The sequence below is a fragment of the Radiomyces spectabilis genome (genome assembly GCF_025331425.1).
Source record: "Radiomyces spectabilis strain NRRL 2753 chromosome Unknown BYT42scaffold_16, whole genome shotgun sequence".
NCBI classification, from domain to species: domain Eukaryota; kingdom Fungi; phylum Mucoromycota; class Mucoromycetes; order Mucorales; family Radiomycetaceae; genus Radiomyces; species Radiomyces spectabilis.
The window spans coordinates 554,729-567,430 of NW_026251941.1; the positions used below are offsets into that span (position 1 = coordinate 554,729).

Sequence of the window (12,702 nt, forward strand, 5' to 3'; positions counted from 1 at the left end):
ATCCATACAGAGTGCAAATCAGGAGAATAGGGATGGCTGACACAGTGGGAGAAACAGTGTGAGGAAAAACTGGACAATGAACACTTTCTGAGATGTTAAATAAGAGGATGCCGAATTGACAATTTTTTCTTTCTCATTCTCATTCTCATTCTCTTCCTCTTCCTCTTTCCCTCTCATTAAACTATCAAGATGGATGACCATATTTATCCTGGCCAAGAAGGTACATTGCTCACCACACAGGTTATCGTGATTCATCCTCTCACCTCTACCGATTTCTTCATTTTTACAGAAGTCCAAAAGTACGTTGACCGTGTTGACGAACCCAGCTTCCATGATTTTATGAGCATGCACAGCAATAATCTCCCTGGCTGGTCCATCGGTGCCGCTATCACTAGTTCCAGACTCTTGTTCAACGTGTGGAAGCGTCGTTTCTTGGAAGAAGTCAATGATCAGGCAAAGCTGCCGCCTGCAGCACCGTAAGTATTTCAAGTGGACAGCAATGGAATATCACCACTCAATTTTTTTTTTCACGCATAGGATTGTCTATCATTCAACAGTTTGGCAACCTTTATACCGGGAAATGAAGCTTCTGGTAAAAAGTTCGCAACAAGGAACAACACAACAGCATGGATTAAACTGAAACATCTATTCTTTTTTTCTTTTTTGTTTTTTATTTAGCGGGAAGCTCAACACGCGTATAGAACAGCTGGTTTCGAGCTTCTGATCAAAGCTAGCCGTGTATGTCGCGATACAGTAGCTCGCACACTGGAAGCCAGTGGTACATCTGAACACTCTCAGGACAATGAGCACAACACTGACGTCAAGGGGAAGGAAGAGGAGTACAACAGTGACGATGAAGACGATGCTGACAAGGAGATTCAGATTGACGACGACGGAAATGTGAGTCACCCTTTTCTTTGTGATGAGTTGCACGGACACTGACCCCTTCATGGTACGGTCTTTAGATATGTATTTGTGGCAACTCGGAAGGATCGCAAGCCGGTCAGAAAAGGAGCCTTCCTACTACATGCGACGAGGCGGCACTCATCGTGAAAAAGAACAAAGGAGCACTTTACTAAATGATATAAAATTCAAGAATAGCAGTAAAATGCAACAGCAATAAAAGCATTGTCATCGCTTCAAAATTAGGGCTGTTTGCTCGATAATCTGATGGACTAGTAGAAATAGATACTACAAGTGCTGCTTTTTCTATCGAGTGATATGGAATGGGTAGTAATGTTTTATTATGATATGGGTTGCATTGAGAAAGAGGGAATTCCCCATTCGAGCCTGGCCCATACTTGCGATTTTCGGCCTGGCTGCACGGTGTCGCAAATGCACTTGGTGGAAAGCTATGGTGTCTATTTCCCATTGCATCTCATCAAATCGGTAATTATACGAATGCGCTATTTCGTATGCATGAAACTAATGCTGTACTTTGATTCGATAGGTCATATGCCAGTCGACACCACCGTTTATTGGAATCCTCCGAGAAGCCCATGATGCCAATGAAGCTGTCCCAGAGAGATTATCAGTGAGTTTTCATCTCGAGTTTAAGAACAATGATTTTGATACCAACTTGGCAGGAGGGAACGAGGGTCTTTCTCACTCCAGCTGAATTTCGAAGCAGTGTCTCTCATGATGGTGCCACGAGAGAAGCTCTTTGGGAGGAGATCTTCAACATAGACATCGTCCAAAGAAAAAGGCGCAGATATCAAGGTAAATTATATTAATTACAAGCATTGACTCAACCTAACGTTCTGTTATACGATAGATGTTGCGAATATCCGCAATCAACCGCCGATCTTTGACCCTAGCTTTCAATCCGACGGGGTTATGATCTCGATGCGCTTTGTTGTCCGTGGCCGTGGTAAGAAATACCGTCTCAAAATTCCTAGCATGACCAAGCTTACAAGCTTTTTACTCCTAGACCCATTGCCTTCCTCTCGCCTTCCTCTCGAAAGGAGTTTCAATTACTTCCTCGACAGTTCGATCTATCGAATCGGCACCATATTCTCACCCGTCTGTCGAAGGAGCCCCGAGGACTGACCTCCGAACGGCTAGAGCAATCTCGAGTCATTGGTATTGATCCAGGTACTGTAATTATTTCGTCAGAGATTCTAGCAGGAAAAGTACAACTTACAATATCATTCAGGTATCCGATCGATGGTTACCGCGGTCGATACCAATGACGACCTCAACACAAGGGAGCTCCGACAGCAGCATACCTTTTCCGTAAACAACGGATATTACCAGTAAGTTTGCCTTTGCGGACGGATACGTTTCTGTAGGCCTCTATTAACAGTATCACTTGCTAGGAGATCGTCCATGTTCCGTTGGGCTGCGCAAATGGAGAAGAAGAAGATAGAAGTGTCGCAGATTCAGCCTATATACAACGAATTGACCGCCTTCCCCCCCCCCCCCCTTCCGTCATGTAGGTGCAGGCTTCCAGGTGTCTATACACGCATTGAGCCGTGTGCGTACGAGGTAAAGGTAGGATAAAATACAACAAAATAATGGTCTTGGTATTGAAAACCATGTTTTTTTATAGGCTTTTCAACTTCAACGCACATTACAAGCATCGAGAGCATCGAGCTGTTTTGAAAAGAGCCCAAAAGCGAACGATGGATGTCATCACGGAAAGGCTCACGGGGAACTTTCCTACGCTGGGTATGGTGAGTCGATGCATCCAATGTCATAGCTGGTTTTGTTGACACTTCTGTGGTAGCCGCTCCAATGGATTCATAAATTCGACAACGCCGAGCGGAAACGAGAGCGGAGGGCAATCCGAAGATGATCAGGTCTCCAGCCTGACCACAGGCCCGTCATCATTGCCTTTGGTGACGCTGACCTCAAGTCTTCGGTCAAAAGCTTGGCCCCACTTCCTGTCAAGGTACTTTTTCTTCTTGGTGATGCGCTTGTGACATAACATATTCATATTTTTTTATTTATTTTGGCAGCGGGTCAGACAGGAACTCGCCAAAAAGGGACTCGTTTTGTGCGTGGACGAGTACAAAACCGACGCTGGTGCTTGAATGATGAGGGACAAGTCCTTCATCATACCTGCGCGTGTCCAGATCGCCAACAAGTTCGTGAGTACTTTTATTTGGTTACATCAGGCTTTTACTCTTACTGATGAAGTGGTATTTTTAAAGCGGCGAACGATTATCGCACCAATGTGTATCCCATTCGGCAATGCCTTCCATGCGAGTCAGGGCAAGACGAACCGAGAACACTTGTAAGTGAACATTATAACCTGCCTCATTCACACAGTTTCAGATTAAAACTTTTTTCTATAGCTTTGGAACCGCGATGTCAATGCTGGCCGCAACATGCGCCGTATATTAGAGGCCTACGTGGCAGCTGGCTGCCAGCTCGACTCCAGACCGGAAGCCTTCCGTCGAGCATAAGTGCGCAGCTTTTGTTTGTAACTTGCTTTAATCGGTGGAAACAGTCAGGCCCTCGGGTAGACCGGCAACAATTCCGTTTAACTTCTTACTCCCGTCACACTATTCTCTTTTTTTTTTTATGAAGCCTTTCATTTTTTAAATTGCTTTATGCGGTGGAAACAGTCAGGCCATTACGGTAGACCGGCAACAATTCCGTTTTGACTCTTTTACCCTATGCTATTTGTGATACATTACAACAATTCATGTTTTCCATCTATATACATTAAACCTTCAAAGTCGTTCATGATTAAATATATATTATGAAGGAACTTGGATACATATGATACAGCTCGTAACCTGCACTAGTATACTATCATCAGTCTTGCCGACACACTATACAGTAATGGTGCGATCGCGCTCGGTATCATCCCACCCTTCGATGAGACGGCAATCGATACAGAAAATGGAAACATTAATGATTTGCTTGCTTCATATTGACGAGAGAATACCCAAAAGGCCTATAACATAGGCGAAAGGCCAACGCATTGGAGGACGTTAGTCAAATATACAAGTTACAGTAACACTCGATCGCATTCATCGCTACAAAAAAAATTGACTTGGGAAGCTTAATTCTCCACTCAAAAACGTAAGTCATCGATAAGTTGATGGATGGCAAGGGCTTGCGGCCTTATTATACTTCATCTTGTTGTATGATAATATATTTAACCAAAAAAAAAAAAAAAAAAAAAAAAGGCAGGCGACCTCAAGGAGAAGAGAACTTATCAGCAAAGTGAATACTCAACGACTGGTAGTCACTTGAACGTAGTGCATTCGTCCATCAGTCGCAAGTCTACCTCTCGGGTGTTTAGTCCTGAACAGATGGAAACTGTGGAATTCAGGCGATCGCACATAGCGTTAACGGCAATGGACAGTGTTGGCAGCTCGTCAAATCAGATATGCTGCGCCATCTGAAGGATAAATTGGATTACTATCTCAGTATTCTCGGCAAGGACGCTGCCCGAAAACTTTCTAAAACATTGAACAGCACTGATGCACCTCAACGCCTTCAAGCTTTATGGTTTATAAATTCCTTACTGTGCTTTAATTGCATGCAACACTTACAACATTGCTATTGCCACTTATAGTGAGCAGCAAAGCATCTTGTTTGTACCATTTTTCTCTCTTCCTTCATCCATTCATCCGATTATCCTTTTCAGCTCACGTCAAGTCATTTCTATCTGGTGACTATAAAACCAAGACATAGAACCAAGCTCCTGCCACTATTCATCGCTCATAAAGGTATATTTAGAAGGTTCTATGATCTAACCGATCATAAGCTTCTTTCATACAATTGGTAACTATTGCCCACTAAAATTGATCTATAACCTCTCAACTAACATCATATATCATAGCTGTTTTTGAGAATAATATAATTCAAAGCAATACTGTCACTGTCGAGTCTCATTCATGTGCATAAAAAATCGCAAATGCACATAAGCTACATCACCAAAAAAATGAAATTTAAGTGATGTCACTTAAATTCAATTTACAGTCCCATTATGTGCAATCTCTATGTGCATAGCAAAACCCAGTCATTGGCTTGAATTTTGCTTATTCCTTTTTTCCTGCTGTTGCCAGCAATGACTGTTCGATACCTCGTCCTACCACTGTTGTTGACATTAATAACCACTGTGCTTGCACAGGTTGGTCGTGCCAATGGCGGAGCCGTGGTACTAAGGACCCACTCCATCGCCATGCCCTATATAGGCAAGCTATTCTATCCAGTTTTCTACGAACCATGCTGCTCACGTTTCACTTCCTACCGTGATAGATGACGATCTTCAAAACCGATGGTTCGACTTTGGTGGCGATGCAGTGATTAATACGAACCGTCATGTTCGTCTCACCAGTCTTCAACAATCGCAAAGCGGTTACCTTTGGTCTCGATTGGTAAGTTGCGCGAAAAAAAAAAGAAGAAATGCTGCTCCCGTAACCCGCGAATGCTTACGATGAGGACCATTTAGCCTCTGACCGCCGATAATTTCGAGGTGGAGTTTGAGTTCAAAGTGGACGGACCTTCAGGCCATTTATACGGTGACGGATTTGCAGGTACTTGTTTTTTGTATATTACTTGAAAAAAAGCTTGTCACTTCTGGATTCTCATATGTGGGGTTTCAATCGAAGTGTGGTTATCCAAGCAAAGAACAATGCAGGGCCCTGTCTTTGGCTCGGTGGATAAATTTGATGGCTTGGGTATCTTTTTCGATACCTATGACAATGAGAGAGCTCACGTAAGGAGGAATCCTCGGTCGATCATTCTCTGTGGATACTATCTAACGATTTCTTTTACAGCGACATTCATTCCCCTACATCAGTAGTATGCTGGGTAACGGTATGCAACCTTATGACAATGGCAAAGATGGTCGCGACACGGAACTCGCTGGATGTGAGGTGAGATGGCGGCTCATGGGAGAAATCATTCATCACGAATATCTCATTGATTTGGATGGATTTTACGATAGGCGGATTTCCGAGGAAAGCAGTTTCCAACCAAAGGGCGATTAACGTACTACAAGAACAACTATTTGGAGTTACAAGTTCAATGGCGAGCAGAAGAAGAATGGGATACATGCTTCAAGGTAAACTTGAAGACAATTTTAAAACGAATAGAATACGAGCGGGACTCTTACCTGGGAGATGTTTTTAGGTGCCTCAAGTAAACTTGCCGGATCAAATCTATTTGGGCTTTACTGCCCACACCGGTGAAGTTGTCGGTAAGCATCACAAATCATTGTTGGGAAGAAGAAGAAAAACGGGAAACCAAGTCTTACTTTGATTTTTATTTTCGACAGATGAGCATGATATTATCAGTGTTACCACCAAGAAATTATCACCTAAACCTATTGAAATGCCAGCGGTAAAAGAGAAAAAAAAAAGGGTAAACGATGGGAATAGACGGATGCTAATGTACGTTCGTTATTAGACCAAGGAGTCTCAACCAAAGAGCAAGAGCAGGGGCGGCGGGTTCTTCAGCTTCCTTTTTAAACTCATCCTGGCTGCTGGTTTGGTGGGTGTGCTCTTTGTGGGTTATCGTGCGTATGAGAGCAACAACAGAAACAAACGCTTTTAACCAATGTCCAATTGGGACCTTTCTGATGAAAAATAAAAAGCGCTAAAAAGTCACTGATCAATTGAGCCCTACCCTCTTTCACTTGCCATAAGCTACAGATGCAGTGGACGCGGGCTGCACTTGATGCGGGAATAAGTTGAACAAGAGAAACATAAGCTAGATTTAATCAAGATAAAGAGGATATTTTGAAACGATGTGCGTGAAAGAAAAAAATACTGTACAAGGTGCCTGAAGTGTAACGAGGCAATGGTGGGTTCGGATGAAAGTAAATGTCACTACATATGCTAAAAGGATAGGTAGAGTATCCATGGCCTTTTGGTACGACACAAAAGAGTCGGGTTATGATCTTTTGTTCAATTCCTTTGGTAGTCTTCCAAATGACAAGGCGTTTTATGAGTTTTTGCAAGAGAGGCAAAACACCGCTTCCATTGAAGATGAATAACTGGGATTCCTTTATATCAGTATAAACCACTCCTCTAGCTCGGGTAAAGAATGTCACTTACTCTATCACGGAGCAAGTGGTGCAATATTGGTTTTGGCAGCTATGGCAAGTTTGGGCACAGTTTGCGCATATGAGTTGTTCGCAAAACGCGCAGCGATCACTTGAAGGATGGCGAGAACAGCGATAACATGGACCCGCACCGTTCATGGCATAGGGTGTTGTTTTAGCTTGAGCATTATTGAAGAAGAAGTAGGACGGTTCTGAGGTTGATAATGATCCATTCGTCGGTCGCTGCGCCTGCATGAGACGCTGGAATGTCTGTTGTGCTGTAGTTTTGGGGTTACTTTAAATACTCTTCTTGTTATGAGTTGATGAGGCTTCTTTGTACAGTACCATAGTAAGCTTTCAATGACGGATCTTCCTTTTGTTTTTGTTTCAGGACATTGACCAATTCGCCATCGTCTAATCGTCGTTTGGTCATTTTTCCACACTATACAATCCCGCTGTGGGCCAAACTTTTTTTTTTCTTTCTTTTTTCTTCAGAGGCGAGATGTTGGCGCCAATATCGGTATTTCAAAAAATAAGAGAGAAAGGAAGCGAAAAAAAAGAAGCATAGCACTTGCCAAGAAACTCAAACTTTCTCTTGTTTGTTCCAAACTGTCAGAACTTTGTATAAATTATTTTGCTGCTTTGCAAGTGGCGTGGATATCAAGAATAAATTACTTTAATAAGCAATTGCTCTCTCCCCTCCCCCCACATCTCGCCACGTTTATCTTCCTATATTTTCTTCTACCGAGGTAATGCTTCCTCTTATTCACCATAGTTGAATAGATTTCAAATAAACGGATTAAAACACACAGTTTCCGTAGGTTTGTTAAGGTTACTGATTCACAATAAGCGAGATGTAGAATCTCATACAGAAAGCTGACTATATTTTCATAATGGCTACAATGTAGAGGTTTGCGGAAATGAATGAGGTAAGATTTTACATGGCTTTTTTGCTTTTTCTTTTTTTTTTTTTTGAGATGCAGTTAAATTTTGAGGTATGAATAGTTTTTACGATGGGGTTCAATCATCTGGGTTCTACCAGTCGTACGAAAAACGTTCAAGACGTGATGACGCGTCTTGCATATCTTTCTGTACCTTTTTACGCATATAAAAGATTGGACAGTCGTTGTTCGTGCAAATAACGTCCTGATGCAGCGACTCTTGACACCGCTGGCATTGGGTCCAAAGGCGCGAGAATTTGACTTCCAAGTCATTCACCGTGGAAACCTGGGGGCAGTAGCACATTAGCTTATCACAATGGAAGCGGCTGTTTTGCATGCCGTCAACGTACCTGTTTGATATACAACTCGCTTAATCGCGGGCGACAGTGCTTACAAACCGCCGAATTATCTGCATAAAGCCAGCCAGTAAGCTACATTGTAATGAACAAAGTGAGTTGTTTCGGCTACTTACCGCCCTTGGGCAACGGTGCTTTACAACCCAGACATGTGGCACTTTTCACCGCAAATTTCATTAAACCACCCGTATTGGGAGTGGCGATATTCACAGTTCGTGTATGGGCTCCCGATACTAAAGTGTTTGATCAGTATTTTGGTCATATTATTCCTCGACAAATGTAAAAAGACAACTCACATAAAGAATGGGCATTGTCACCAAGGATAGGCTCGAAAATACGGATCAAAGGTTTGGACAGTTGATTTTCCAAGTAATATCTTGTATCAATGGGGATATTATTTTCCAGCACGTAGATGGGATCTTCCGATCGTTCGTAGGCCGGAGTGTTACTGCTTGCGCGAATGATCACATAGGCGACACGATCGCCTAGTGCTGGAGCGGAACCGGCGTCACGTCGTCGCATACGTTCGGCAAGTTCCACATGGGCTTGCTTAGCAGCATAGTCCGTTTTGGATAAAGCTTTTGTAATCACCAACTGTGACAGATCCACCTTGTTTTGCAAAAGATCAGCAATCGTTTGTTTGACAAACTCTTGCGCTCCGTTCACGTCTCGGTCAATCAAGAGTTTGTGAAGACATGTCTCAATCACATTTTGCACCAAACGACAGTTGTCACGACGCACAGTCTACAATAACAGCAGTTGATCCATTTTAGTATTCATGCCCCCAAAAAAACAAACACATCTTTATGTCTTCAAAGCTTACCTCAATACCCTTGGCGTCTAATTTATCGTACTTTTCGGGATTCGTCCAATATAATCCGGCATAGCGTTTTTTACTGATAAGTAAATAAGGGAAGTACACTTTCTCAAAGTCAAGGTTGATCGGTTTGATAAATTCCTTCGTCACCAGTTTAGCGCCTTCTTCACCTGTATCGACATTAAATCAATCAGCAAGTTCAGGATCTTTTGTCAGACCGATGGCTCAGCCGCTTAATACACATACCCAGTTTCATGGCTTCCTCCAGATTGTCAACGCCAAACTTGATCATGACAGAATCAGTGTCACCGTAGATAACTTTGGCATCATGCTTATAACCGTTGCGAATAGAAAAATGACTCTCCACGGTCTATAAATCCACTCATCAGATATTTGTCAGCGTTAGGAAACGGGACACATTCAGTTTACCTCTTTTGTTTTGAAAATCATTTGACGACCATACGCTGTGACACTGGATGAAATCTGGAGACACGGCAGTTTTCCCACTGTGGCACCGGTAAAACCGTAAACCGAATTGGCACTGATCTGTCACGATACGTATTGGTGGTCAGGGTTAGAATCGACCACTTGTGCTCGCGCGAAATAAGTAGAGTTACCTTTAGCGCCAATTGTCGGCCATCCAGAACAGCGCGCTTGAAAGGGTCTTTTTCTTTTTTCAAGTCGTTCTTGGCTCGTTTACGAGCGGCTAAAAGGTCACCCAGAATTTCGGGAAGCAATCCCTTTCTTCTTGACGCTTTCACAAACATATCTGTGCACAAAAATTGGGCAGTTAATATGACGGTGTAAGTACATAGGGTAACTATTGCAAAAAAGAAAGAAGAGCAAAGTACCATTATTTGGCGTCACAACGTAATCGACATCCTTGACAAGATTGAGTTGTTGCACAACGCTGGGGGTCAGAAGCGTAGTGTAACAGAGATTGTGAGCCTGCATGATGGACGGATACAGAGAGGTAAAATCGAGTGTGGCAATAGGGATGTCGTAGTAGCCTTTGGTTGGCTCAATAACGGTGGCACCCTCATACTGCTCTTCCGTGACTAATGAATACAGCAAGATAAAACAAGTCGAATGATGGTTAACGAGACTATATCTCTTTTAAGAGAAAGATAAACGAGCCAAGTAATTTACCTTCAGACTTGATGACAGGAATCACGAGATCCTGATCCAGTGCTCTACGGAAAAGCTGGGAGACAACCTTGATCTGCTGTCCACGTACGAGAATGTAATTAAACGGAACACCGGTCACTCTCGCCATTTCGGTATAATTGAAAAGCAACATTAACTTGTCCATCAAACGTAGAGGCAAGTATGCATCCTTCAAACAGTACACAGCCAGACGACGTCGTGTCTCATCGTTGCCATTTTGCAGCTCGGTAATGATGGAATGATGAACATCCTCTTTTTGTTCCGCTAGAGTTCAACTATCAGTATTGTCCCAGTATCATCATTCCGGTTTTGAAAAACTTACACAAGAAGTGAGAACAAACAGAATTCAGAGTGTACGAACGCAATTTGTAATCACGTTGAATTGCTTGAAGCAAATCGAGTTGCAATCGACCTTCCAAGTTGATAGATTTGCTTTCACGCGTACCGTAGGCTTTGGAAGAGAATTTGGTATCCTTGACTTCCGTCTTGAGACCTGTATCCCAGCATATTAGGTCGATCCTTTTCCACATGCCAAATGAAGGGGTCCACGACATTACCTTTGATTCTGCCAAAATAGGGGAATTTGGCGACCCCCAGATGTTTGGCTCTGTCCAGCAAGTAGGGAAAATCAAAGTTGTTGATGTTATATCCAATGATAACATCAGGATCCACCTAAATTTGGTACACAGGTTAGAGCAAGTTATTTTTCGCAAGACAGTCAATCACATACCTCCGTGACGAAATCGCGCCATTTCTGTAATAATTCGCGCTCATCATAAAAGGATAATACTTGAGAGCCGACGATATGCGCGCAACTGTTGAGAGTAAAGACGTTTCTAATGAATGGCTTGGATTCGCCTAAAAAACCAATATTCCATCAGCATCGGTCCTTTTTGCATGAATATCCCTCACAGATTTTACCTTGTACTTTGACGACCGAAGCGATTTGAATAATAGGATCATGCTCTGCTTCGGGGAAAATACCCTTTCTTCCCGCACACTCAATATCGAAACTCAGGATGCGCAAGGGTGCCATTTTGGACCATTCATCTTCAGGCGCATGACTGATGAACTGATTATACCTGTAACAAGAAAGGGTTATTACCAATTCTCGCTCTTGTGAGTTCATCCTTGCAATCAAAGGCACCTACGTTGTCCGAACTTCTACTTGAGCATGAGACACAGGGTTTTCTACTATGGAATAAGTGCCTGCAGGTAGTTCGATCCAATTGGAACCAGTGACCTGCAATTGAAAGGTTGAGCTTTTCACAAAACATTGTAACAAGTAGGGATAATCATACCTTGCAATCAATCATGAAACGAAGGAGATAGGCTAAATTGCTTTCGAAAGTAGTGTCGGCTTGACACATGCGATCCAATCCAGGGATCTGCACACCACGTTCCACGCAATTTTTCACTTTGGAGATGTCCCTTGGGTCGTAGACAGTGACCTTTACAAAAGGCGACTTGGACTCCCCACGGTATCCATAGATGCTTTGTTTCATTGCAATGGTCACGTCGGCAATAGCATTCGAATTGCCAACGGCAGACTGTTAAAGTGTCCATCTCAGTCAGCCAATGCAAATGTGAATGTGGTGGATCATTAAAAACATACCGCGAGTGACGCTTTGACGGCAGGTAGATGTGTTCGTTGCAAGCCCACGGGTGCTGGAAAGTAAAAGTAGGGCAAGAAACCGTGAACATGGCACACGACGCTGTTTCCATGCTGATGGTAATATTAGAGTCAACGATATTCGCTCCCCTCGGAAAGATCCAGGTTTTGCTTACTTCTGTGACACCATAAAAGCGAATGACGGGTTTTCTTGTTTGATAATCCATGTACTCATCGGCTTCGATCTGCTGAAAAACTAATGACCGAGATGCGTTAGCTGCGCCACGGTCTGATCTGGCGTTTTCTGCTTACCGAGCTTCTCCGTTGCAGGATTCACTGCAGGCATGGGTGCCCGACCCCATACAGCTTCTGTGTTTTCAGCTGAATAAAGAAAGAAACGATCAATAAAAAAAAGTGGTCATTGGGGAATGGTAGGTTGTGTTAGACTCACTCTTGATATCGATATCCATCTGTTCTTCAAGCAGTTGCAGTTCCTCTTCAAACGCAGAAGATTGCTGCTTTTTCAGCTGCGATCCGAGAGGGCCGATCTTTCTTTTCTTGCTCGATGCGCCAGGCACGAAAGGATTCGTCGACAACTGTAAATCGTTTTGCATGGTGTTGTTTTCTGCAAGAGCGTCCACAGATTGAGATGCCATTTTTTTTATAATCCAAGGACGGACTGCAATTGAACGCGCTCTTGCCAAAAACGCGTCCAAAAAAAAAGTTTGACCTCGAAATTTCCAACACGGTATCACGTGACGGATCATAGTGCAAAGGATGCAGCCGCCCTATTGTACAGC

At 43.1% G+C, this 12,702-nt stretch overlaps 4 protein-coding genes across 4 annotated transcripts; 2 read left to right on the forward strand and 2 right to left on the reverse strand.

The window, feature by feature from the left end:
- Positions 1-148: 148 nt before the first annotated feature.
- Positions 149-476, forward strand: BYT42DRAFT_648878 (uncharacterized protein; the record flags this gene model as incomplete). The annotated part of the gene is made up of 2 exons (XM_051572751.1): positions 149-220; positions 290-476. Coding segments are annotated over exons 1-2 (216 nt in total), but the record flags the coding sequence as incomplete, so codon positions are not given.
- Positions 477-4,993: 4,517 nt separating this feature from the next.
- BYT42DRAFT_587921 (legume-like lectin family-domain-containing protein) lies at positions 4,994-6,587 on the forward strand. Its single transcript, XM_051570218.1, has 9 exons — positions 4,994-5,156; positions 5,221-5,339; positions 5,414-5,498; positions 5,574-5,680; positions 5,742-5,840; positions 5,912-6,028; positions 6,097-6,163; positions 6,242-6,306; positions 6,373-6,587. Exons 1-9 carry the CDS (start codon positions 5,030-5,032, stop codon positions 6,517-6,519), a joined length of 933 nt encoding a protein of 310 aa, XP_051418925.1. The 5' UTR covers positions 4,994-5,029; the 3' UTR covers positions 6,520-6,587.
- On the reverse strand, positions 6,588-7,623 carry BYT42DRAFT_587923 (uncharacterized protein). Its single transcript, XM_051570219.1, has 3 exons — positions 7,355-7,623; positions 7,023-7,287; positions 6,588-6,961 (listed from the first exon to the last, which is right to left on the reverse strand). Exons 1-3 carry the CDS (start codon positions 7,440-7,442, stop codon positions 6,910-6,912), a joined length of 405 nt encoding a protein of 134 aa, XP_051418926.1. The 5' UTR covers positions 7,443-7,623; the 3' UTR covers positions 6,588-6,909.
- A 421-nt stretch (positions 7,624-8,044) lies between these two features.
- On the reverse strand, positions 8,045-12,516 carry BYT42DRAFT_504794 (DNA polymerase family B-domain-containing protein; the record flags this gene model as incomplete). The annotated part of the gene is made up of 20 exons (XM_051564991.1): positions 8,045-8,236; positions 8,301-8,359; positions 8,423-8,539; positions 8,603-9,050; positions 9,130-9,293; positions 9,370-9,493; positions 9,553-9,669; positions 9,741-9,892; positions 9,975-10,181; positions 10,273-10,554; positions 10,613-10,783; positions 10,848-10,962; positions 11,021-11,148; positions 11,212-11,372; positions 11,442-11,533; positions 11,592-11,840; positions 11,906-12,016; positions 12,079-12,158; positions 12,215-12,283; positions 12,354-12,516. 20 exons carry the CDS (start codon positions 12,514-12,516, stop codon positions 8,045-8,047), a joined length of 3,201 nt encoding a protein of 1,066 aa, XP_051418927.1.
- Between the last annotated feature and the right edge of the window lie 186 nt (positions 12,517-12,702).